The sequence below is a fragment of the Heterodontus francisci genome, chromosome 14, assembly GCF_036365525.1.
Source record: "Heterodontus francisci isolate sHetFra1 chromosome 14, sHetFra1.hap1, whole genome shotgun sequence".
Lineage (NCBI taxonomy): Eukaryota > Metazoa > Chordata > Chondrichthyes > Heterodontiformes > Heterodontidae > Heterodontus > Heterodontus francisci.
This window is the reverse complement of record NC_090384.1, coordinates 16,150,867-16,178,509: the sequence shown is the minus strand read 5'-3', so window position 1 is coordinate 16,178,509 and position 27,643 is coordinate 16,150,867. Positions and strand designations below refer to the sequence as shown.

General features: G+C 48.5%; 1 protein-coding gene across 1 annotated transcript in view; it reads right to left on the bottom strand.

Annotated features, from left to right (window-relative positions):
* si:ch211-236l14.4 (SITS-binding protein) overlaps nt 1–27,643 on the bottom strand; it is a 222,217-nt gene that overhangs the window by 136,445 nt on the left and 58,129 nt on the right. The window contains 1 exon segment of the mRNA XM_068046788.1: nt 6,322–6,529. Coding sequence (XP_067902889.1) covers nt 6,322–6,529 — 208 coding nt within the window.

Below are 27,643 nucleotides of genomic sequence, written 5' to 3'. Positions count from 1 at the left end.
GCCCTGCTATAACATTTTTAATAATAGCTTCTAACATTTTCCCTAAGACAGATGTTAAGCTAACTGGCCTGTAGTTTCCTGCTTTCTGTCTCCCTCCCTTTTTGAATAAAGGGGTTACATTGTCTATTTTCCAATGTAATGGAACCTTCCCTGAATCTATGGAATTTTGGAAATTCAAAAGCATCGCATCAACTATATCACTAGCCACTTCTTTTAAGACCCTAGGATGAAGTCCATCAGGACCCGGGGATTTGTCAGCCCGTAGTTCCAACAATTTGTTCAGTACCACTTCCCTGGTGATAGTAATTTTCTTGAGAAACGCACCTCCTGACTCCCCAAAGCCTATCCGCAATCTCCAAGGCACAAGTCAGGAGTGTGATGGAATACTCTCCACTTACCTGGATGGGTGCAGCTCCAACAACACTCAAGAAGCTCGACTCCATCCAAGACAAAGCAGCCCACTTGATTGGCACCCCATCCGCCACCTTCAACATTCACTTCCTCCAACAACAACTTGCACTTATATTGCATATTCAACGTAATAAAATGTCCTAAGGCAGTTTACAAGCTTTATCAAACAAAATTTGACACTGAGCCAAATAAGGAAATATTAGGCCAAATAACCAAAAGTTTGGTCAAAGACGTAGATTTCAAGCAGCATCTTAAAGGAAGAAAGAGGTAGAGAGGTTTAGTGAAGGAATTTCAGAGCTTAGGGTCTTGGTTGATGAAGGAACGGCTACCAGTGGCGGAGCGATTGCTTTCGGTCTGGAGACAAATGCACCCATTTACACCACACAAGTGCCAGGCAATGACCATCTCCAACAAGAGAGAATCTAACCATCTCCCCTTGACATTCAATGCATTACCATCGCTGAAACCCCCACTATCAACATCCTGAGGGTTATCATTGACAGAAACTGAACTGGAGCAGCCACATAAATACTATGGCTACAAAGCTACGAAGAGAGACTGAAAAGGCTAGAGTTGTTTTCCTTGGAGCAGAGAAGGCTGAGGGGGGACATAATTGAGGTGTACAAAATTATGAGGGGCATTGATAGGTTAGATAGGAAGAAACTTTTTTCCCTTTGCAGAGGGGTCAAGAACCAGAGGGCCTAGATTTAAGGTAAGGGGAAGGAGGTTCAGAGGGGATTTGAGGAAAGATTTTTTCACCCAGCGGGTGCTTGGAATCTGGAACGCACTGCCTTAAGAGATGGTGGAGGCAGGAACCCTCAACATTTAAGAAGTATTTAGATGAGCACTTGAAACGCCATAGCGTACAAGGCTATGGGCCAAGTGCAGGAATATGGGATTAGAACAGTTGGGTGCTAGATGGCCGGCACAGACATGATGGGCCAAAGGGCCTGTTTCTGTGCTGTATAACACTATGACAAGAGCAGGTCAGAAGCTGGGGATTCTGCAATGAGTAACTCACCTCCTGACTCCCCAAAGCCTGTCCACCATGAGGTTACAGATTGTGGTTGAGTACAATTCTGCTGCTACTGATTGTCCACAGCATCTCATGGATGCCCAGTTTTGCATTGCTAGATCTGTTCGAAATCTATCCCATTTAGCACAGTGGTAGTGCCACACAACATGATGGAGGGTATCCTCAATGTGAGGGCGGGACGTCGTTTCCACAAGGACTGTGCGGTGGTCACTCCTAGCAATACTGTCATGGACAGATGAATCCGTGGCAGGCAGATTGTTGAAGATGAGGTCAAGTAAGTTTTTCCCTCTTGTTGGTTCCCTCAACACCTGCCGCAGACCCAGTCTAGCAGCTATGTCCTTTAGGACTCAGCCAGCTCAGTCAGTAGTGGTGCTACTGAATCACTCTTGGTGATGGACATTGAAGTCCCCCACCCAGAATTCATTCTGCGCCCTTGCCACTCTCAGTGCTTCCTCCATGTGGTGTTCAACATGGAGGAGTACTGATTCATCAGCTGAGGGAGGGGAGTAGGTGGTAATCAACTGGAAGTTTCCTTGCCCATGTTTGACCTGATGCCAAGAGACTTCATGGGGTCTGGAGTCGATGTTGAGGATTCCAAGGGCAACTCCCTCCCAACTGTATACTGCTGTGCTGCCACCTCTGCTGGGTCTGTCCTGCCGGTGGGACAAGACATACCCAGGGATGGTGATGGTCTTGTCTGGGACACTGTTGGGTATTATTCGCTGAGTATAACTATGTCAGGCTGTTTTTGTTTCATTCATGGGATGTGGGGGTCGCTGGCCAGACCAGCATTTATTGCTCATCCCTCAGTGCCCTTGAGATGGTGATGGTGAGCAGCCTTCTTGAACCGCTGCAGTCCATGTGGGGTAGGAAGGGAGTTCCAGGATTTTGACCCAGCGACAGTGAAGGAACAGCGATATAGTTCCAACTCAGGATGGTGTGTGACTTGGAGGGAAACTTGCAGGTGGTGGTGTTCCCATGCATTTGCTGCCCTTGTCCTTCTAGTTGGTAGAGGTCGTGGGTTTGGAAGGTGATGTCTAAGGAGCCTTGGTGCATTGCTGCAGTGCATCTTGTAGATCGTACACACTGCTGCCACTGTGCGTCAGTGGTGGAGGGAGTGAATGTTTGTAGATGGGGTGCCAATCAAGCGGGCTGCTTTGTCCTGGATGGTGTCGAGCTTTTTGAGTGTTGTTGGAGCTGCACCCATCCAGGCAAGTGGAGAGTATTCCATCACACTCCTGACTTGTGCCTTGTAGATGGTGGACAGGCTTTGGGGAGTCAGGAGGTGAGTTACTCGCCGCAGGATTCCTAGCCTCTGGCCTGTTCTTGTAGCCACGGTATTTATATGGCTACTCCAGTTCAGTTTCTGGTCAATGGTAGCCCCTAGGATGTTGATAGTGGGGGATTCAGTGGTCGTAATGCCATTAAATGTCAAGGGGAGATGGTTAGATTCTCTCTTATTGGAGATGGTCATTGCCTGGCACTTGTGTGGTGTGAATGTTACTTGCCACATATCAGCCCAAACCTGGATAATGTCCAGGTCTTGATGCATTGCTACACGGACTGCTTCAGTATCTGAGGAGTCACGAATGGTGCTGAACATTGTGCAATCATCAGTGAACATCCCCACTTCAGACCTTATGATTGAAGGAAGGTCATTGATGAAGCAGCTGAAGATGGTTGGGCCTAGGACACTACCCTGAGGAACCCCTGGAGCTCAGTTGCTTGACTAGTCTGTGGGACAGCTCTCCCAAATTTGGCACAAGCCTCTCGATGTTAGTAAGGAGAACTTTGCAGTGTCGACAGGGCTGGGTTTGCTGTTATCCTTTCCGGTGCCTAGGTTGATGCCAGGTAGTCTGTTCAGTTTCAGTCCTTATTGGCGTGTTAGCAGTTATGTGCAACAGAGTGCCTTGTTAGGCCATTTCAGAGGGCATTTTAAGAGTCAACCACATTGCTGTGGGTCTGGAGTCACATGTCGGCTAGACCAGGTAAGGACAGCAGACTTCCTTCCCTAAAGGACATAAGTGAACCCGATGGGTTTTTACAACAATCGACAATGGTTTCATGGCCATCATTAGACTAGCTTTTTAATCCCAGATTTTCATTTATTAACTGAATTCAAATTCCACCTTCTGCCATGGTGGGATTTGAACCCATGTCCCCAGGGGAATACCCTGGGTCTCTAGGTTATGTGTCCAGTGACAATACCACTACACCACCATCTACCTGATGGAATACTCTCCACTTGCCTGGATGAGTGCAGCTCCAACAACAGTCAAGAAGCTCAACACCATCCAGGACAAAGCAGCCCTCTTGATCAACACCCCATTTACCACCTTAAACACTTCCTCCCTCCACCACTGGCACAGTAGCAGCAGTGTGTACCATCTACAAGATGCACTACAGCAACTCTCCAAGTCTTCTTTGACAGCACCTTCCCCTGTGACCTCTATCACCTAGAAGAAGGGCAGCAGATGCATGGGAACACCACTATCTGCAAGTTCCCCTCCAAGCCACACACCATCCTGATTTGGAACTATATCGCCGTTCCTTCACTGTCGCTGGGTCAAAATCCTGGAACTCCCTCCCTAACAGCACTGTAGGTGTACCTGCACCACATGGACTGCAGCAGTTCAAGAGGGCAGCCAACCACCTCTCAAGGGCAATTAGGGATGGGCAATAAATGCTGGCCTAGCCAACGATGCCCACATCCCATGAATTAATTAAAAAAAACAGGTAAGTATGGCAGATTTCCTCCCTTCTTGTGAACCAGATGGGTTTTTAACAACAATTTGCTGGTTTCATGGTCATTACTGAGAGTTGTTTTTTATTCTGGGTTAATTAATTGATTTTCAATTCCACCAGCTGCTGTGGTGGGATTTAAACTCATGTTTCCAGAGCATTAGTCTGGGCCTCTGGTTTACTAGTGCAGTAATATTACCACCGTCCATGTCTCCGCTATAAAGACGTCTGCAAACGCGACATGAAATCCTGTGAAATTGATCACAAGTCGTGGGAGTCAGTTGCCAGCATTCGCCAGAGCTGGCGGGCAGCCATAAAGACAGGGCTAAATTGTGGCGAGTCGAAGAGACTTAGTAGTTGGCAGGAAAAAAGACAGAGGCGCAAGGGGAGAGCCAACTGTGCAACAGCCCCGACAAACAAATTTCTCTGCAGCACCTGTGGAAGAGCCTGTCACTCCAGAATTGGCCTTTATAGCCACTCCAGGCGCTGCTTCACAAACCACTGACCACCTCCAGGCGCGTATCCATTGTCTCTCGAGATAAGGAGGCCCAAAAGAAAGAAGAATATTACCACTATGCTACCATTCTTAACGATATGTTCACCCATTTCTCCAGTCTGTCTATATTCCCCTGAAGTCTGTTACTATCCTCCTCACTTTTTGCTACATTTCTGAATTTCATGTCATCTGCATACTTAGAAATTATGTCCTGTATTCTCAAGTCCAGGTCACTAATCTCAAATATCAATAACAGCAGAAGTCCTAATACTGGTCCCCAGGGAACATCACTGTATACTTTCCTCCAGTCTTAAAGACAACTGTTCACCATTACTCTCTGCCTTCTATCCCTTAGCTAATTGTATATCCAAGCTGCCACTGTCCCTTTAATTCCATGGGCTTTAATTTTGACCATAAGTCTATTAAAGATACTTTATCAACACCTTCTAAAGTTGATTTACAATACATTAACTGCACTACCCTCATCAACCCTCCCTGCTGCTTTAGTAAAGAATGTAATCGACTTAGTCAAATACAATTTACCTTTAACAAATCTGTGCTGGTTTTCATTTACTAACCCATACTTTTCCAAATGTCAATTTATTTTGTCCCAGATTATTATCTCCAAAGTTTCCCTGCCACTGACCTTAGGCTGACTGCTTAGTAATTACTGAAAGGATTTTATCCCTCTTCCCTTTTTGATCATGGGTGTAACATTTGCAATTTCCAATCATCTGGAACTATCCCCATACCCATGGAGGACTGGAATATTGTGGCCAGAGCCTCCAGAATTTCTACCCTTACTTCCCTCAGTAACTGGACTAGATGACTTTTCCATTTTGAGGACTGCCAACCTTTTAAGTATCTCCTTTATCTATTTTCATCCGGTCCTATTTCTCTATTACCTTCTCCTTTACTGCTACACTGACAGCTTCCTCTTCTCTCGTGAAGACAGAGGCAAAGTACTCAGTTAATACCTCAGCCTTGCCCTCTGCCTCCACAAGATGATCTCCCTTTGGGTCCATAATTGCCCCACCCTTTGTATTTAAGTGTTTATAGAGACTTTGGGGTTCCCTGTTGTTCGCTCCTAATCTATTCTCTCAATTTATCTTTGCCTCTTTTATTCCCTTTTCTAGATCAACTCAGTACTTTCAATATTCCGCAGTTCTGACCTTTCTCTCTGTTTAATGCCCAATTCCCCTCTTTTTTCCCCCCCAACCTCTCTCTATAATACCCAGTTCCCCTCTCTTTTCCTCTCTCTCTCTAAAATACCCAGTTCCGTTCTTTCCCTGACCTCTCTCTCTCTCTCTCTAAAACCCAGTTCCCCTCTTTCCTCCGACTTCTCTAACTCTGTTTAATACTCAGTTCCCCTCTTTTTTTTCCCCCTGACCTCTCTCATTTTTAACAGTCCTGTTGCTGGCTCTTTCACCTACACGCAATGGTTTTGCCTCCATTCTGCCTCACTTATCCTTCTCTTTTGAAAAATCCAACTTGTTTAGTATTTTTTCTGAACAGAATGGTTTGTTTTTTGAAAAAAGGGGACTGCTCTGATCAAACGAACTAGTAAACATTCAAGCAAGCACCACCACAGGAGGTCTACTCATGGTGAACAAAAGTTTTGAAGTGTTGCTCTTACTGTAGGATACTGGTATCTGGGAGAGCAGATATAGCTGCAGGGATCATACTTCCAACTTGTTGGTGGACTGTTGTGATGCTGTTGCCGACGCACACTGTATACTTCAGAGGCATCATCTCAGCACTGGGCGGGATTCCCAGGCACAGCCACTTCCTGCTGTCAATCCCAACGTGCAGTGGGACTTCCTGCTGAACTCGTATGGCCACGCCTAACAGCAGAGAGAGAGAGAGACACACACACACACACACACACAGAGTAACACGGGTAAAAACAGATCTCATCTTTGTCCCTCCCAACACTTTCCTATTACTGCTGACTCACCATTATATAATCCCAGTGGTGCCAGTGTCATCCCAGTGGCCACTCCTCATAGGTGAGCCAAGACTGTGAGCATCTGGTGGGCTATTGAACTGTAGTGGGCATCACCACTTGTCCTCATCCGAAATTCCAGTGAGAGTCACAGATCAGTAGCAGGAAACCTGGTCAGCCCAGGGTCACTTGTCACAGCCCAAAAGCACAGGACCCAGGATTAAATCTGTAACCGCATGCCTTGGCTATTTACTGCCTTGACCAGAGGGGAATCTCCACACTCTTTGTGACCTGCCAGATGAATGGTTTGGGCTCAGTGTGTCATGTCTGTAGTGCAGAGAAACACACACGATGTGGAGATCATCAGGCCAGTCCCATTTGCGCTCAGTACTCTCTCAGACTTGATTTACAGACTGTGGCCTGTGTTTGTTGGAAGTTATGTCAGCTCTGTGTGCCTCTCCCCCACCCAACATGCCCCACCTCCCTTCATGAACTGCTGATTCCTCTTGCATTTCTGTGCCTGACATCACCTGATCACACTTTAATCCCAGTAAAGCCTTGCTGGCAGGAGGTGCCTGTTCTGGGGATTCCAAGGCAGCAGATGTAGCCTGAAAATACCGAGAGAGCTGATTCAAACAAAACGCAAACACAAGGAGCTTTGATGGTACATCTTAAACACTTGTATGACAAGGCCAAGGCCTCCCTGTGTCATCCAAAACTCTGCTGACCATGTCCTAACTTTCACCATTACCCTTGTGTTCACTGATCTACATTGGCTCCTGGTTAAGCAACGTCCAATTTTAAAATTCTCATCTTTGTTTTCAAATCTCTCCATGTCCTCGCCCCTCCCTATCTCTGTAATCTCTTCCTGCCCCACAACGCTCCGAGATATCTACGCTCCGCTAATCCCTGATTTTAATTGCTCCACCATTGATAGCTGTGGCTGCAGGTCGGGAATTCTCTCCCAAAATCTCTTTGCTGCTCTACCTCTCTTTCAACCTGTAAAACACTCCTCACTAACTCTTTGCCCTAACATCTCCTTCTGTGACTAAGTGTCAATTTTGGCTTAATGATGCTCCTGTGACGTGCTTTGGGATGTTTTATTATGTTAAAGGTGCTATATAAATACAAGTTGTTGTTGTCGTCTGCCCCAGGTTGTCTTCGCCTGTCCTGCTGAGTACTCTGCTGCCCTTTCACTCTTCCATTAATTCAACCAAATGGTTGTTCTTTGTCTGTCAAACTAGGCCACGTTGCAGGGTGGAGGTGGATGGGGGGGGTGGGTGGGGGGTGGTGGGGGGGGGGAGGTGTCACAGCTTAATCCCAGCAGCGCTGAGTGGCAGTCACCCCCAACCCTGGCTACTGCTCCATCAAAGATCAGCAGACCCAATACAGACTGCGGACAGGAACTGGGTCCTTCCTGGACCGAGGGGTTCAGGTACACACTGGGCAGAGTACTTCCTGACTGAGGCTCCACAGAGAGCTCCCTGTCTCAAATCCCCGAGCTGCGAACTTCCTAAAATAACACCACTCCACATTATCAAGGGAATGTCGTCAAGGAGACCCGCTGTCTGTCAGTAAGAGCCACCTAGCCCGGCTGTCATGGTTTCAGAGAAATAGGATATGCCCTTGAGACCCTGCCTTCTCATTAAAAGTTCAGTGTGTTCCTTACATCCTCCTGGACCCCAGTTCAATAACAAGTGTCCCAAATTAGCAGGAAGCTAGCAGACTGTGAAGCAGTGGCTGTTAACCAGTGTGATGGATCGTAACACCTGTCCAGTTTGAATGTTGTATCAGAAGAAGTCCCATGTCATTATAGGGAGCTGCACGGATAGGGAGCAAGGCTCAGAGATGAGGCCCCAGGAGTGTGGGGTCGTAGAATCAAAGGCCGTATTTCATCTCATGTGAATGTTGAGCTTAGCCCAGATGCCTTTAGGTTCAAAGTGGGCACGCAGCCGTGAGATTATTTAACAGTTCCTGTGCCTTAGCTAGTGTTATAGTCATGGACAGATCAAACAAAGAACTCAGCAGCAATTCCTTTTCCCAGAGAGTGATGAAAATCTGCTGCACAGACTGGCTGAAGCACATCATAGAATCATACAGCACAGGAGGCGGCCATTCGGCCCATCATACCTGTGCTGGCTATTTGGAAAAGCTGAACAATTTAGTCCCACAGCCCAGCTTTTCCCCCATAAACCTGCAAATTAATCTCGGTAACTACATGTCCAATTGCCTTTACTATGCTCCTATGGAATCTGCTGCAACATCCTTTCCAGGTAGTGTGTTACGATTATAACAGCCTTCTGTGTGAAATCATTTCTCCTCATTTCCCTCTAGTTCCTTTGCAAATTATTTAAATCTATGACTCTGGCTATTTTCCAGAGGAAACCATTTCTCCTGATTTGCCCTAATAAAACCCCTTGTAATTTTGAACATCTCTATTGCATCTTCCCTTAACTTTCTTTGCTCAAAGGAGAACAATCTCAGCTTTCCCAATCTCTCCACATAACTGAAGTCTCTCAGCCCTGTTAACATTCAAGTAATCAACAACAACAATTTATATTTATATAGCACCTTTAATGTAATAAAACGTCTTAAGGTGCTTTACAGGAGCATTATAAAACTAAGTATGACACCGAGCAACAAAAGGAGATATGAGATCAGGTGATCAAGAGCTTGGTCAAGAGATAGGTTTTAAGGAGTGTCCTAATGGAGGAGTGAGGTAGAGAGGTGTAGGGAAGGAATTCCAGAGCTTGGGGCCCAGGCAATTGAAGGTGTGGCCAACAATGGTGGAGCGATTAAAGTCAGGGATGCACAAGAGGCCAGAATTAGAGGAGCACAGATATCTTGAAGGGTTGTGGGGCTGGAGATTACAGAGATAGGGAGGGGGTAAGGCTAGAGAGGGATTTGAAAACAAGGATGAGAACCTTACAAATCAAGATGTTGCTTGACCAGGAGCCAATGTAGGTCAGCGGGCACAGGAATGATATGGGAACGGGACTTGGTGTGAGTTCAGATACAGGCAGCAGAGTTTTGGATGACCTCAGTTTATGGAGAGCAGAATGTGGGAGACAAGCCAGGAGTGCATTGGAACAGTCCAGTCTAGAGGTAAAGAAGGCATGAATAAGTGTTTCAGCAGCAGATGAGCTGTGACAGGGGCGAAGTCAGGCAATGTTACAGAGGTGGAATAGGCAGTCTTAGTGATGAAATGAGGTCAGAAGCTCATCTCGGGATCAAATGTGACACGAAGGTTGCACAGACTGGCTGAATCTCAGACAGCTGGCAGTGTTATGCTCACAAGAAGTGCAGTGATGAAAATACACAATATACTGAAGAGTTATAAAAAATTAGAACAACTTAAAAAAAGACTGGTACATTATTGCCTTCTAAAAGATGGAGGACATAGTCACATGACAAATACCAAATCCTGCACTAAAATACAAATCCATGACTGCTAAGAACTAAAACTCATTAACCCCATCTGCATTGAAATGAGACAGCTCATCACACATGGATGTGAGCTGAAACAAAGACACTTTGTCTCCGCTACACTTACCACACCAGAGTGTGAACAGCCCTCATCTTAATAAAATGTGATACCATTGGAAGCTATTGTATAGCCCCTCAGAAACTGAGAGCCTAAAGTCACATGGGTGAAACTAACACTTTACAAATTTACCTTAAAAGGTACCCATTTTGGAGAATGGAGTACTGTGTGCAATTCTGGTCGCCACATTATAGGAAGGATGTGATTGCATTGGAGGGGGTGCAGAGGCGATTCACCAGGATGTTGCCTGGGATGGAACATTTAAGCTATGAGGAGAGGCTCGATAGGCTTGGGTTGTTTTCGCTGAAGCAGAGAAGACTGAGGGGTGACCTGATCGAGGTGTACAAGATTATGAGGGGCATGGACAGGGTGGATAGGGAGCAGCTGTTCCCCTCAGTTGAAGGGTCAGTTACGAGGGGACACAAGTTTAAGGTGAGGGGCAGGAGGTTTAAGGGGGATTTGAGGAAGAACTTTTTTACCCAGAGGGTGGTGACGGTCTGGGATGCACTGCCTGGGAGGGTGGTAGAGGCGGGTTGCCTCACATCCTTTAAAAAGTACCTGGATGAGCACTTGGCACGTCATAACATTCAAGACTTTGGGCCAAGTGCTGGCAAATGGGATTAGGTAGACAGGTCAGGTGTCTTTACTGCATTGGTGGAGACTCGATGGGCCGAAGGGCCTCTTCTGCACTGTATTATTCTGTGATTGTGAGAATAAAGAAGTCATTACAGCCTTGGTTCAATCATGGACAAAAGAGCTGAACTCAGGACTCACCTTCTGTCCCCCCAGTGCCTGTCCACCATGTACAAGGCACAAGTCAGGTGAGAGTGACTGCCTTGATATCAAGGTTGTATTTGACCAAGTATGGCATCAAGGAGCCCTAGCAAAACTGGAGTCAATGGGAATCAGGGGAAAAACTCTCCACTTGTTGGAGTTATACCTAGCGCAAAGGAAGATGGTTGTGGTTGTTGGAAGTCAATCATCTGAGCTCCAGGACACCACTGCAGGAGTTCCTCAGGGTAGTGTCCTAGGCCCAACCATATTCAACTGCTTCATCAATGACCTTCCTTCAATCATAAGGTCAGAAGTGGGGATGTTCGCTGATGATTGCGCAATGTTCAGCAACTTTCGTGATTTCTCAGATACTGAAGCAGCCCATGTCCAGATGCAGCAAGACCTGGACAACATCCAGGCTTGGGCTAATAAGTGGCAAGTAACATTTGCGCCACACAAGTGCCAGGCTATGACAATCTCAAACAAGACAGAATCTAACCATCTCCCCTTGATGTTCAATGGCGTTACCATCACTGAATCCCCCACTATCAACATCCTGGGAAAAACCATTGACCAGAAACTGCACTCGTCCAGCCATGTAAATGCTGTGGCTACAACAGCAGGTCAGAGGCTGGGAATTCTGCGGTGAGTAACTTACCTTCTGTCCCCCCAATGCCTGTCCACCATCTACAAGGCACAAGTCAGGAGTGTGATGGAATACTCTCCACATGCCTGGATCGGTGCAGCTTCGACAACAGTCAAGAGACCCCAGAACAAAGCAGCCCACTTGACTGACACCCCATCCACCACTTTCAAGATTCACTCCCTGTACCACCGACACACAGTGCCTACAAGATGCACTGCAGCAACGCACCAAGACTCCTTTGACAGCACCGTCCAAACCTGCGACCTCTAACACCTAGAAGGACAAGGGCAGCAGACGCATGGGAACACCACCACTTGCAAGTTCCTCTCCAAGCCACACACCATCCTGACTTGGACCTATATAGCTGTTCCTTCACTGTTGCTGGGTCAAAAGCCTAGAACTCCCTTCCTAACAGCACTGTGGGTGTACCTACACTCCAAGGACTACAGCAGTTCAAGATGGCAGCTCATCACCACCTTCTCAAGGGCAATTACGGATGGTCAATAAATGCTGGCCTGGCCAGTGACACCCAAATCCCACAAACAAATAAAAAAAAAATCAAGTTCAGAATATCAGGATCATCTATCTGGGATCTCCAGCCACAGAGAGAACATTGAAAGCCATCTTTACTTCCAGCACAAAGCTGATAGAGAGAGAGAAAGAAAGGTCAGTTTCAGCTAAGACATTTGAACCCTGCTGAGTTGATTTGCCAACCAACTGAAGCAGAGAAGCAAGAAAATGCCTTTTGAACAATTCCATCACCTGTGAAAATTGAACTTAGAAATACCAGCACCATCTTTGAATTGAACTGAACTGAGGAAAATGATTTGGAGAAAAATGTAGCTGGTCTGATTAGTAAGTTTGCGGATGACACAAAGGTTGGTGGAGTTTGTGGATAGTGATGAGGATTGTCAGAGGATAAGCAGGATATAGATCGGTTGGAGACTTGGGCGGAGAAATGGCAGATGGAGTTTAATCCAGACAAATGTCAGGTAATGCATTTTGGAAGGTCTCATACAGGTGGGAAGTATACAGTAAATGGCAGAACCCTTAGGAGTATTGACAGGCAGAGAGATCTGGGCGTACAGGTCCACAGATCACTGAAAGCGGCAACGCAGGTGGATAAGGTAGTCAAGAAGGCATACGGCATGCTTGCCTTCATCAGTCGGGGCATTGAGTATAAAAATTGGCAAGTCATGCTGCAGCTGTACAGAACCTTAGTTAGGCCACACTTGGAATATTGCGTACAATTCTGGTCGCCACACTACCAGAAGGATGTGGAGGTTTTGGAGAGGGTACAGAAGAGGTTTACCAGGATGTTGCCTGGTCTGGAGGGCATTAGCTATGAGGAGGGGTTGGATAAACTCGGATTGTTTTCACTGGAACAACAGAGGTGGAGGGGCGACATGATAGAGGTTTACAAAGTTGAGTGGCATGGACAGAGTGGATAGTCAGAAGCTTTTTCCCAGGGTGGAAGAGTCAGTTACTAGGGGACATAGGTTTAAGGTCTGAGAGGCAAAGTTTAGAGGGGATGTGCGAGACAAGTTTTTTACACTGAGGGTGGTGAGTGCCTGGAACTTGCTGCCGGGGGAGGTGGTGGAAGCAGGTACGATAGCGACGTTTAAGAGGCATCTTGACAATTACATGAATAGGATGGAAATAGAGGTATACAGACCCAGGAAGTGCAGAAGATTTTAGTTTAGACAGGCATCAAAATCGGTGCAGGCTTGGAGGGCCGAATGGCCTGTTCCTGTGCTGTACTGTTCTTTGTTGACTGCCAGGAGACTTCAACAAACCAAGAAGGGCAAGGCAACCAGCAAACAGGCCTGCAACTCTAAAACTTCCTTTCCAAGAGGATCCCACAGATGTTTCCTGAAAACAGCAGACTTTTACACCTTGAGCTCTTAACGCCTCTGACCCTTTACCTTCTATCTATCTTTTCTTGAGTATGAATGAGTGAGTGAATGCGTGCATGGGTGGTGTTGCAACCATTTCAGGTGATTGCTGTTTAATAAATATTTAATATTCTGGTTTAAACTCACAAGAAAACTTGTCGCTGTTTGTTTATTTGGCCAACAAAACACAGGGGCTTAAACACTAATTTAAACAGAAACATCGGGCTGCATTTTAAGGCTGAAAAAAATGGTGGCTCGCATGTGCGGTTAAAAATCTTAACTCCACCCCACACCCCCGCTTCCCCACCTACTTTCCCCAGACAGGGAAGTGAAGGCGTGGGAGTGCCAGCCGCTGCTCTGAGGATTGTGGTGGGGTTGTAAGATGCTTGGTAAGTTGATTTAAATTTATTCATTCATTTCTTTAACGTATGTTAAATAGAGTCCTGTTGCCGAAAGGCAGGAGGGCCATCATGCGGCCTTGCCGCCGCTGTGAAGATTGGGTCCGGCCCTCCTGGCGTCGGGCTCTGTGGATCTTCTGGTCCCCCCTGCACCACCACCCCCCGCCCCCCCCACCCCCGCTCAATGGATACCAACGTCAGGAGCCCTGTAAAATCCATCCCATTGTGTGGTCAGTTAGGAGGTGACCAGTTGAAACCAGCCACGCCATTTCCCACCTGCCCATAACAGCAGGGAGATGGATGGAGTCCACAGCCTCGGAATGGAATTTGGAGTGGGGACTGAAAACAATGGCTTCAGTCTTCTCAATATTTAATTGGAGGAAATTTCTGCTCAGCAAGTACTGGCTGTCAGTAAGGAGTCTGATAAATTAGCACCAAGGAGTCGAGAGAGGTGGTGGTGAGGTAGAGCTGGGTGCCGCATCAGCGTATAGTGAAAACTAACACTGTGCTTTTAGATGATGCCGTCGAGAGGCAGCATGTAGATGAGAAATAGGATGGGGCCAAGGGTAGATCCTCGGGAGGACACCAGAGGTAATGGTGCAGGAGCAGGAAGAGAAGCCATTGCAAGTGATTCTCTGGTTACGATTAGATAAATAAGAATGGAACCAGGTGAGAGCAGTGCCACCCAGCTGGACAACAGTGCAGAGGGTTGAAGGAGGATCACTTAGGATGTCATTTGTGACTTTGATCAGAGCAGTTTCGGTACTGTGGCAGGGACGGAAACCTGATTGGCGGGGTTCAAATATGGAGTTCCAGGAAAGATGGGCACGGATTTGGGAGAACACAACAGTTCAAGGACTTTGGAGAGGAAATGGATGTTGGAGATCAGGTGGTAGTTTGCAAGGGCAGTGGGGCCAAGGGTTTTTTTTTGAGGAGGGGATGATGACGGGAGTTTTAAAGGAGAGAGGGACGATATCTTAGAGAGAGCTATTCACAATATCGGCTAACATGGGGTCTAGCAGGGGAAATTGGCTGATCAGCAGTTTAGTGGGAATAGGATTGAGGGAACAGGAAGTAGGGCTCGTGGACAAGATGAGCTCAGACAGGGGAGAAAGGAGAGAAACTGTGGGCTGAATTTTATGATTCCACCGTTGGGAGTGGTGCCGGGTGTAGAATAACGCAGCGGTCCCGCTTGTGACGTGAGCGGCTGCCACAGCGCAATAATGCGGCAGGCGGGGGCAGCAATGGAGACACCATTCATGGCATCACCTGAAGTCCCCCCATTCATACACAAGCCCATTGCAGAGATCCCCCTGTTCACACACAAGCCCATTGCACAGATCCCCCCATTCACACACAAGCCCCTAGGACAGTACCCCCATTCATACACAAGCCCATTGCACAGATCCCCCCATTCACACACAAGCCCCTAGGACAGTACCCCCATTCACACACAAGCCCATTGCACAGATCCCCCCATTCATACACAAGCCCATTACACAGATCCCCCATTCATACACAAGACCATTGCACAGATCCCCCCATTCACACACAAGCCCCTTGGACAGATCCCCCCATTCATACACAAGCCCATTGCACAGATCCCCCCATTCACACACAAGCCCATTGCACAGATCCCCCCATTCATACACAAGCCCATTGCACAGATCCCCCCATTCACTCACAGGCTCAGTGCACAGATCCCCCCATTCACACACAAGCCCATTGCACAGATCCCCCCGTTCATACACAAGCCCATTGCACAGATCCCCCCATTCACACACAAGCCCATTGCACAGATCCCCCCATTCATACACAAGCCCATTGCACAGATCCCCCCATTCATACACAAGCCCATTGCACAGATCCCCCCATTCATACACAAGCCCATTACACAGATCCCCCCATTCCACACAAGCCCATTGCACAGATCCCCCCATTCATACACAAGCCCATTACACAGATCCCCCCATTCATACACAAGCCCATTGCACAGATCCCCCCATTCCACACAAGCCCATTGCACAGATCCCCCCATTCATACACAAGCCCATTACACAGATCCCCCCATTCATACACAAGCCCATTACACAGATCCCCCCATTCATACACAAGCCTATTGCAGAGATCCCCCCTTTCACACACAAGCCCATTGCACAGATTCCCATTAACACACAAGCCCATTGCACAGATCCCCCCATTCACACACATGCCCATTGCACAGATCCCTCCATTCATACACAAGCCCATTGCACAGATCCCCCCATTCATACACAAGCCCATTGCACAGATCCCCCCATACATACACAAGCCCATTGCACAGATCCCCCCATTCACACACAAGCCCATTGCAGAGATTCCCCCATTCATACACAAGCCCATTGTAGAGATCCCCCCATTCACACACAAGCCCATTGCACCGATCCCCCCATTCATACACAAGCCCATTGCACAGATTCCCCCATTATACACAAGCCCATTGCACTGATCCCCCCATTCATACACAAGCCCATTGCACAGATCCCCCCATTCACACACAAGCCCATTGCACCGATCCCCCCATTCATACACAAGCCCATTGCACAGATCCCCCCATTCATACACAAGCCCATTGCACAGATCCCCCCATTCATACACAAGCCCATTGCACAGATCCCCCCATACATACACAAGCCCATTGCACAGATCCCTCCATTCCACACAAGCCCATTGCACAGATTCCCATTAACACACAAGCCCATTGCACAGATCCCCCCATTCATACACAAGCCCATTGCACAGATCCCCCCATTCATACACAAGCCCATTGCACAGATCCCCCCATTCACACACAAGCCCATTGCACAGATCCCTCCATTCCACACAAGCCCATTGCACAGATTCGCATTAACACACAAGCCCATTGCACAGATCCCCCATTCATACACAAGCCCATTGCACAGATCCCCCCATACATACACAAGCCCATTGCACAGATCCCCCCATTCACACACAAGCCCATTGCACAGATCCCTCCATTCATACACAAGCCCATTGCACAGATCCCCCCATTCATACACAAGCCCATTGCACAGATCCCCCCATTCACACACAAGCCCATTGCACAGATCCCCCCATTCACACACAAGCCCATTGCAGAGATTCCCCCATTCATACACAAGCCCATTGCACAGATCCCCCCATTCATACACAAGCCCATTGCACAGATCCCCCCATTCACACACAAGCCCATTGCACAGATCCCCCCATACATACACAAGCCCATTGCACAGATCCCCCCATTCACACACAAGCCCATTGCACAGATCCCCCCATTCACACACAAGCCCATTGCAGAGATTCCCCCATTCATACACAAGCCCATTGTAGAGATCCCCCCATTCACACACAAGCCCATTGCACAGATCCCCCCATTCCACACAAGCCCATTGCACCGATCCCCCCATTCATACACAAGCCCATTGCACAGATTCCCCCATTATACACAAGCCCATTGCACTGATCCCCCCATTCACACACAAGCCCATTGCACCGATCCCCCCATTCATACACAAGCCCATTGCACAGATCCCCCCATTCACACACAAGCCCATTGCACAGATCCACCCATTCACACACAAGCCCATTGCACAGATCCCCCCATTCACACACAAGCCCATTGCACTGATCCCCCCATTCATACACAAGCCCATTGCACAGATTCCCCCATTATACACAAGCCCATTGCACTGATCCCTCCATTCATACACAAGCCCATTGCACAGATCCCCCCATTCATACACAAGCCCATTGCACAGATCCCCCCATACATACACAAGCCCATTGCACAGATTCCCCCATTATACACAAGCCCATTGCACTGATCCCTCCATTCATACACAAGCCCATTGCACAGATCCCCCCATTCATACACAAGCCCATTGCACAGATCCCCCCATACATACACAAGCCCATTGCACAGATCCCCCCATTCACACACAAGCCCATTGCAGAGATTCCCCCATTCACAAACAAGCCCATTGTAGAGATCCCCCCATTCACACACAAGCCCATTGCACAGATCCCCCCATTCCACACAAGCCCATTGTACCGATCCCCCCATTCATACACAAGCCCATTGCACAGATTCCCCCATTATACACAAGCCCATTGCACTGATCCCCCCATTCACACACAAGCCCATTGCACAGATCCACCCATTCACACACAAGCCCATTGCACAGATCCACCCATTCACACACAAGCCCATTGCACAGATCCCCCCATTCACACACAAGCCCATTGCACCGATCCCCCCATTCATACACAAGCCCATTGCACAGATTCCCCCATTATACACAAGCCCATTGCACTGATCCCCCCATTCACACACAAGCCCCTTGGACAGTTCCCCCCATTCACAAACAAGCCCATTGCACAGATCCCCCATTCACACACAAACCCCTTGGACAGATGCCCCCATTCACACACAAGCCCATTGTACAGATCCCCCCATTCACACACAAGCCCATTGCACAGATCCACCCATTCACACACAAGCCCATTGCACAGATCCCCCCATTCACACACAAGCCCATTGCACAGATCCCCCATTCACACACAAGCCCCTTGGACAGATGCCCCCATTCACACTCAAGCCTATTGCACAGATCCCCCCATTCACACACAAGCCCATTGCACCGATCCCCCCATTCACACACAAGCCCATTGCACAGATCCACCCATTCACACACAAGCCCTTTGCACAGATCCCCCCATTCACACACAAGCTCATTGCACAGATCCCCTCATTCACACACAAGCCCATTGCACAGATCCCCCCATTCACACACAAGCTCATTGCACAGATCCCCCCATTCACACACAAGCCCATTGTACAGAGCCCCCCCGTTCACACCGACAAGTAGCTTGCACAGATCCCCCCATTCACACACAAGCCCCTTGGACAGAGCCCCCCATTCACACACAAGCCCATTGTACAGATCTCCCCATTCACACACAAGCCCATTGCACAGATCCCCCCCTCACACACAAGCCCATTGCACAGATCCCCCCATTCACACACAAACCCCTTGGACAGATGCCCCCATTCACACACAAGCCCATTGCACAGATCCCCCCCATTCACACACAAGCCCCTTAGATACTTAGCAAAGCGGCAATGGCTGCTGTAACTCTCCCACTTCCCCTGTGCTACTCTGGTTTGTTTATCTTCCCTTTCACGGCACTGAGGACTCTTGCCTTGGTGGCGCAGCTTTTCAAAGTCGTGAAAGTGAAGGCATGTGAGTGCCACATGTCAACCATAAAATTAAGGAACCTTTGTTGGATCGCAGTGAGTTAGATTCAAATTTATTTAAAACAGCATTTAAAACATTTAAATTACAATGCTGTCATGTCGGGCGTCAGTACCACCACGGTACTTGCCTGCTTCTGGCAGATTCGGCACACTGCGGTACGGTACTGTGTTTCATGGCAGAAGGCTCCATGGAGATTCTCCGCAACCTCTCCATGCCCCTGAAACTGCCTCTGATAAGAGAACAAAATTCTGCCCTGCAAGTTCAGGGCGAGGGCGACGGGAACATTATCGGAAGTTTGGCCATTTGGGCTAAATGGAAGGGAGCGATTTTTGATTTTGATTTAGAGATACAGCACTGAAACAGGCCCTTCGGCCCACCGAGTCTGTGCCGACCATTAACCACCCATTTATACTAATCCTACACTAATCCCATATTCCTACCACATCCTCACCTGTCCCTATATTCCCCTACCACCTACCTATACTAGGGGCAATTTATAGTGGCCAATTTACCTATCAACCTGCAAGTCTTTTGGCTGTGGGAGGAAACCCACGCAGACACAGGGAGAACTTGCAAACTCCACACAGGCAGTACCCAGAATTGAACCCGGGTTGCTGGAGCTGTGAGGCTGCGGTGCTGACCACTGCGCCACTGTGCCGCCCCTTCCCTTCTCTGTACCCTCTCTAAGGCCTTGATATCCTTCCTAAATTGTGGTGCCCAGTTAATTCTGTGTTAAAGGACAATAGTGTGTCGAGAATTTTCAGTATAGTGTTCCCTTTTCTCTTTACCTCTGCAACACCTTGACTGCCTGCCCATCTACAGTGCAGGAAGAATTATTCAGTATCATCTTGTCTTGTTTCTGTTCATTACAAAGAGCTGACCAATGAAAGGTGAATGCAAATATATCAGATGGTTGCCAGTTGGGGTCACAAGAGTAGATCCTAAGGGAAAAGAAAGGAGTGCTATTTGGTTGTGAGCCGAAATTACGTATAGGTGGTATTGTGAACCAGCTTGCAAAGGAAGGAGAGGTTGGCTGATTTGAATTGGTAGTGCCAGGTTGTTCAAATTGCAGAACTCCACCCAATATTTCCTTTCTATTATATAAATTTTATACAAATAAAATGTTCAATCTTTTAAGTACAAATTAACACCATATACTTTTGTTAGGAATATAGGAACAGGAGTAGGCATGCCATTTACCTGCTCAAGCCTGTCCTGTTATTCAATAAGGTCATGGTTGATCTGCAATTGAGCTCCATATACCTGCCTTTTCCCCATACTCCTTAACAAAAATCTGTCAATCTCAGATATAAAATTAACAACTGATTTCGCATCAATTGCCACTTGTGGAAGAGAGTTCCAAACTTTTACCAGCCTTTGTGTGTCGAAGTGTTTCCTAATTTTTGGCTCTAATGTTTAGAGTATGCCCCCTAGTCCTGGACTCCCTAACCAGCGGAAATAGTTTCTCTCTATCTACCCTATCTGTTCCCCTTAATATCTTGAAGACACCCAAGCCTCATCCACATATATGTGCTTGACAGTTCATGAGATTACAATTTAGTGAGCTCTCACAGATTAACTGAAAATTACAACATATGGGAAGCATTTCATGTGAAAAATGTAATCGGCTACAATAGAAAAATGTGTTTACTTTTATGCATTCTAGCAACAAGCAGTGGCTGTAATTTAGGAATGACCAGCATTATGACCAAGTCTTAAGGAAACTTGACCAGCATTTTAACTTCCAGCCTTAAAGGGTTTTTTTAATCGTTCATGGGATGTGGGCATTGCTGGCCAGGCCAGCATTTATTGCCCATCCCTAATTGCCCTCGAGAAGGTGGTGGTGAGCTGCCTTCTTGAACTGCTGCAATCCTTGGGGTGTAGGTAAACCCACAGTGCTGTTAGGAAGTGAGTTCCAGGATTTTGACCCAATGTGCCTATCTGAACCTGTTTGTAGTATAATCTTAGCAGTTTCCATCTTTCTGCGGCTTGAATACAAATGGGAGAAAATTATGCTACAGTTGGTATAAAGCTCTGGTTAGACCCTATCTGGAACATTGGGTTCACTTCTCGGCACCACAACTTGGGAAAGATAAATTGGCCTTAGAGGGGTTGCTGTGCGGATTCACCAGAATGATAACGAACTAATATGGTTACATTATGAGGCTGCAAAGACTAGGCTTCTTTCCCTTTGAGTGTGGATGAAATGATAGGGCGTGATTTAATAAGGTGATTAAAGGATTTGATAGGTTAGAGAGAAACACTCTTGTGCACACCCAGCACACTCTTGGGTTCCCCATGCACATTCTTGCCATCCCTTTTCACACTCTTGGGCACCCTTAGCAATTATTTGGGCACCCCTAGCAAACTCCTGCCATCCGCTTTCACATTCTTCGGCAACCCTGCAACACTCTTGCCATCCCTTGCATACTCTTTGGCATCCTTAGCATATACTTGGGCACCCCTGGTACACTCATGCCATCCCCTAGCACACTCTTGGGCAGCACTATCACATATTTCGGCACCCCTAGCAAACTCTTGGACTCCCCAAGCACACACTTGCCATCCCCTAACACACTATTGAGCAGACTGCTGATATCTCCCAGCACACCCTTGATATCCCCTATTACACTCATGCCATCCCCTATCACATTCTTGGGCACCCCTATCACACTCTTGGATAGCCCTAGCACGCTCTTTGGCACACCTATTACACTCTTGGGCACACATCACACACTCTTGGGCACCTCTGGCACACTCTTGGGCATGCCTAGCAGACTCTTGCTATCCCCTAGCATACTCTAGGCACCCTATCACACTCTTGCGCATGCCTGGCAAACTCTTGGGCACCCTGGCACACACTTGCGCACCCTAACACACTCTTACCATCTCCTAGCCCACTCATTATCCCCTGGCACACTCTTGGACACCACCAGCACACTCTGGGCATTTCTACCAGACTCTGGGCACCCCTATTACACTCTTGAGCATGACTCGCACACTCTTGGGCACTCTTGGCACAATCCTGGGCACCCTAGCATATGCTTGCCATCCCCTAGAGCACTCTTGGGCACCACTAGTACACTGTTGTCATACTCTAGCACTCTCTTGTGTACCCCCATTACACTATTGGGCACACCTATCACACTCTTTGGCACCCCTAGCCCACTCTTGGGCAGACCTAATACACTCTTACCATGCCCTAGCAGAGTCTTGGGCATCTCTAGGTCACTCTTGGGCTCCACATGCACTCTCTTGCCATCCCTTTCACACACTTGGGCATGCTTAGCACATACATGGGCACCTGTAGCAAACTTGGGCTCAACATGCACACTATTGCAATCTGGCCCTTTCTAGGCACCCCTATTGCACTCTTGCCAACACCCTAGCACACACTTAAGCACTCCTAGAATCATAGAAAGTTTAAGGCACAGAAAGAGACCACTTGACCCATCGTCTCTGTGCCGGCCGAAAAACGATCCACTACTCTAATCCCACCTTCCAGCATTTGGTCCATAGCCCTGCAGATTACGGCACTTGAGATGCATATCCAGACTCCTTTTAAATGAGTTGAGGGCTTCTGCCTCAACTACCGTTTCAAGCAGTGAGTTCCAGACCCTCACCACCCTCTGGGTGAAAATGTTTTCCTGATCACCCCTCGAATTTTTCAAATAGAATCATAGAACACTCTTGGTCACCCCTGACATACACTTGGCCACACCTAGCAAACTCTTGGGAACCCCTAGCACTCCCACACTTGGGCACCCCTATCAAACACTTGGACACCCCGAGGGCACAATTGGGCACCCCTTGCATCTTGGGCACATCTTTCACACTCTTGCCATCCTATGTCACACTCTTGCCATCCCCTAGCATACTCTTGGCCACAACAAGCACACTCTTGTCATCCACTCTTGGGCACCCTAGTACACTCCGGGCTCCACTAGCACATTCTTGAGCACCCTTAGCACAAATTTGGATACTACTAGCGCACTCTTGGGCACCCCTATCACACCCTTGATCATTCCTAGCACGCTTTTGCCATCTCCGAGTACACTCTGCGTGCCCATAGCACACTCTTGGGCTCACCAAGCACTCACTTGGTCATCCATGGCACACTCTTGGACACCTCTATCACACTCTTTGGCACCCCAGTCCTCTCTGGGCACCGCTGGCACTCTCAGCACCCCAGGCAAACTCTTGCCATACCCTAGCATACCCTTGGGCACCCCGGCACACTGTTGTGCACTCCTGGCACACTCTTTTGCACCCCTGATACACTCTTGCCATCATCGATCACGCCCTTAGACACTCCTAGCACATTGTTGTCGTCCCCTAGCACACTCTTGCCATCCACCTGCACACTCTTGGGCACCCCCATCACACTCTTAAGCACAGCTATCACACCCTTTGGCAACCCTGCATACTCTTGCTATCCCTTAGCGCACTCTTGGGCAGCCCAGCATGCACTAGCCATCACCGAGCATACTCTTGCCATCCCCTAGCACACACCTAGGTACCCCTGTCACACTCTTGCCATCCCCTAGCACACTCTTGGGCATCCTAAGCCCACTCCAGGCACCCCTAATACACACTTGGGCACAGCTATCACACTACTGGGTACCACTAGCACACACTTGGACACCTTTTAACACTCCTGGGCACCCCTGGCAGACTCTTGTCATCCCCTATCACACACTTGGGCACCCCTATTACACTCCAGGCAGCACTATCACACTCTTGGGCACACCGATCACACTCTTGGGAACTCCTAGCATACTCCTGGACAACCTAGTGCACTTTTGCCATCCCCTATCACACTCTTGGTCACCCCTATCACTTTCTTGCCATCCCCTAGCACACTCTTGGGCAGGCCTAGTGCACTCTTGGGGACATCTATCACACTCTGGGCAGCCCAGCAAACTCTTGGACGACCCTGGCACCTCTTAGGCACAACTGACACACTCACGGGCACCCGGAGTTCTCTTGCTATAACATGTCACATTCTTGGGCACCCCTATTACACTCCTGGGCACACCTATCACACTCTTGGGTACCCTATCACACTCTTGGGCATCCCCTAGCACACTCCTTGCCACCCCTATCATACTCTTGCCATTCCCCAGGCACACTCTTGGGCGCCTACAGCATACTCTTGCCATTGCCTCACACACTCTTTGGCACCCCATCACAGTCGCCATCCCCTAGCACACTCTTAGGCACTCCTATTACACTCTTGCTATCCCACAGCATCCACCTTTACGCTCTTGGGCACCCCTGGTCACTTCCATCACACTCTTAAGCATCGTCAGCACACCCTTGGGTACCCCTGGCACAATCTTGCCATCCCCTTTCACACTCTTGCCATCAACTAGCATACTCTTGCCATTCCGTAGCACACTCTTGGGTACACTGAGCCCACTCCAGGCACCCCCAATACACACTTGGTCAACCTATCACACTATTGGGTACCATTAGCACACACATGGACACCCTTAGCATACACGTGGGCACACCTTTCACACTCCTGGGCACCCCTGGTAGACTCTTGCCATCCCCTAGTACATGCTTAGGCACCCAAATGCACACTCTTGCCATCCCCTACCACACATTTGGGCACCCCTATTACACTCCAAGCAACACTGGCACACTCTTGGGCACACCTATCACATCCTTGGACACACCTAGAGCACGTTTGCTATTTCCTATCACACTCTTGGGCACCCCTAGCAAGCACTAGGGCAGCCCAGCAAACTCTTGGGCAACCCTGGCACACTCTTGGGTACAACTGGCACACTCTTGGGCACCTGAAGTTCTCTTGCTGTCTCATGGCACACTCTTGGGCACCCCATAACACTCCTGGGCATCCGGCCACACACTTGCTATCCCCTGGCACACTCCTTGCCACCCCTATCATACTCTTGCCATACCCCAGGCACACTCTGGGCATCCCTGGCACACTCTTACACCCCCCTGGCACACTCTTGGTCACCCACAGCATACTCTTGCCATCCCATAGCACACTCTTAGGCACTCCTAGCACACTTTTGCCATCCCCTAGCACACTCTTGCATCCACCTTCACACTGTTGGGCACCCCTATTACGCTCTTGGTCACTCCCATCACACTCTTAAGCACCACTAGCACATCCTTGGGTACCGATGGCACAATCTTGCCATCCCCTATCACATTCTTGGGCACCCCTATCACACTCTTGCCATCAACTAGCACATTGTTGCCATCCCGTAGCACACATTTATTCCATTGGGCAACCTAAGCTCACTCTAGGCGCCCCTGAGACACACTTGGGCATACCTAGCTCACTCTTGGGTACCACTAGCACACACTTGAGTGCCCTTATTACACTCTTGGGCACCCCTTCCACACTCTTGCCATCCCCTAGCACACTCTTAGGCACAGCTCTCAAACTTCAGGCAGCACTAGCACACACTTGGTAACCGTTAGCACATACTTGGGCACCCCTAGCAAACACTTGGTCACACCCATCACACACTTAGGCACACCTATCACACGCTTAGGAAGCCCTAGCATACACCGAGCACTCCAAGCACACATTTGGACACCCCTGGCAATCTCTGGGCACCCCTAGCAATCTCTTGCCATATCCTAGCACACCCTTGGGCACACCTATCACAATCTTGGGTATGCCTAGCACACACCTGGGCACCCCAGCAATCTCTGGGCACCCCTGGCACTCTCTTGCCATACCCTAGTGCATTCTTGGACACTCCTGGAACAGTCTTGGGCATATCTATCACACCTGGGCACACCTAGCACAAGCTTGGGCTCACCTATCACACTCAGGCACCTCTTCCAATCTCTTGCCATCCCCTTGCACATTCTTGAGCACACCTGGTACACTCTTGCCATCCACTAGCACACACTTGGGCACAACGAGCACACTCTTGCCATTCCCTCGCACACTCTTCCCATCCTGCACCACACTCTTACCATCTTCTAGACAACTCTTGGGCAAGCCTAGCACACACTTGAGCACGCTTAGCATATACTTGGGCTGACCTAGCAAGCTCTTGGGCACCACTAGCACACCCTGGGCACCCCTTGCACTCTGGGTGTGGAGGGGGGAGCAGGTTAATATTTCAGTGTGGGGTGGGGGGGAGCAGGGTCAAACCGGGTCAAACCTGCAGTCCGCCCAGGCCATGTAAATAAGCCGCCGCGTTTAATGTCACGGCTCTGTGGAGTAAAGCCCGTGCGTGCAGGCCATCATCCTTTACAGCCATTACCGCATCATAAAATTCAGCCCATTATTTGCACTGGGGTAACAGGATCATTAGTTACACTGGAGTAACAGGGCGTGTATGAATGTGATCATCAGTACCACTGGGATAACAGAGAGCATATTAACCAATCATTATTTACACTGTGATAACAAGGAGTTTTTTTTTTAATGGGTTCAATATTTGCATTTGTGGCAATAGAGAGCTTATTTATGGGATCATTATTTACAATGAGATACCAAGGAGTATATTAATGGGCTGAATTCTATAAGCCCAGCTGCACGCCAAAGAGCTACCGCGATTCCAAGCGTGGCAGCTCATTTAAATAGCCGGTTGGGCCACCCCCACCCCCGATCATGTGGAGGGGGCAGGCTGTCCTTCCCCGGCAATGGTATCAACTGCCTGTGTGCAGGCGTTGATGCCATTTTTAAAGGGCTGTCGGCCCTACCAGCAAATTTAAGTATTTAAAGTTAAATGGCCTTAAAAAAAAATAAAAACCTCACTTTTGCCCCTCTCCCACCCTCCCATAACAAGTTAATTAATTATTTGCTCTTCCCCCACCAAAACACTTACCTTTACCATCTGACCTCCCTCCACCCCAACAAATGCACAAACTTTAAACTATAACCCTTCCCACCATCCCCTACACCCATGACATTAATTTGACCCCTTCCACCCCGCCCCCACACTGAGAAAATTACCTCCTCCCCTTCCCCACCTGTGTTGCGCCTCGTTTCCCTGGACAGGGATCCGAAGGCGCAGCAGTGCTGGCCACCGGGGTGAAGATCACGGTCAGACTTCAGGAGGCAACGGGAGAGTAATTAATGTAGGTATTTTAATTTATTTAAATATTTAAATTGCAGTCCCATCGACGAGCGGTGGGGTGCCACCACAAGGCCTCGGCGCCACTGGCAATATCGGGCCGGGCCCTGCCAGCGTCAAGGTCTATGGTGGGCCTCATCTGGTGCCATCTTCAGGAACACCCCCCCCCACCCCTGCCACGGATCCTGACGCCAAGGGCTCTATAGAATCCAGTCCAATGGGATCATTAGCTACTCTGCAATAGCAGGGAGTACTTTAATGTGATATTTGTTAAGACTGGTATAATAGGGAATATGTTAATGGGATCATTGTTTACAGTGGGATATCAGGGAGTGTATAAATGGGATCATTGTTTATTCTGTGATAACAAGGAGTATT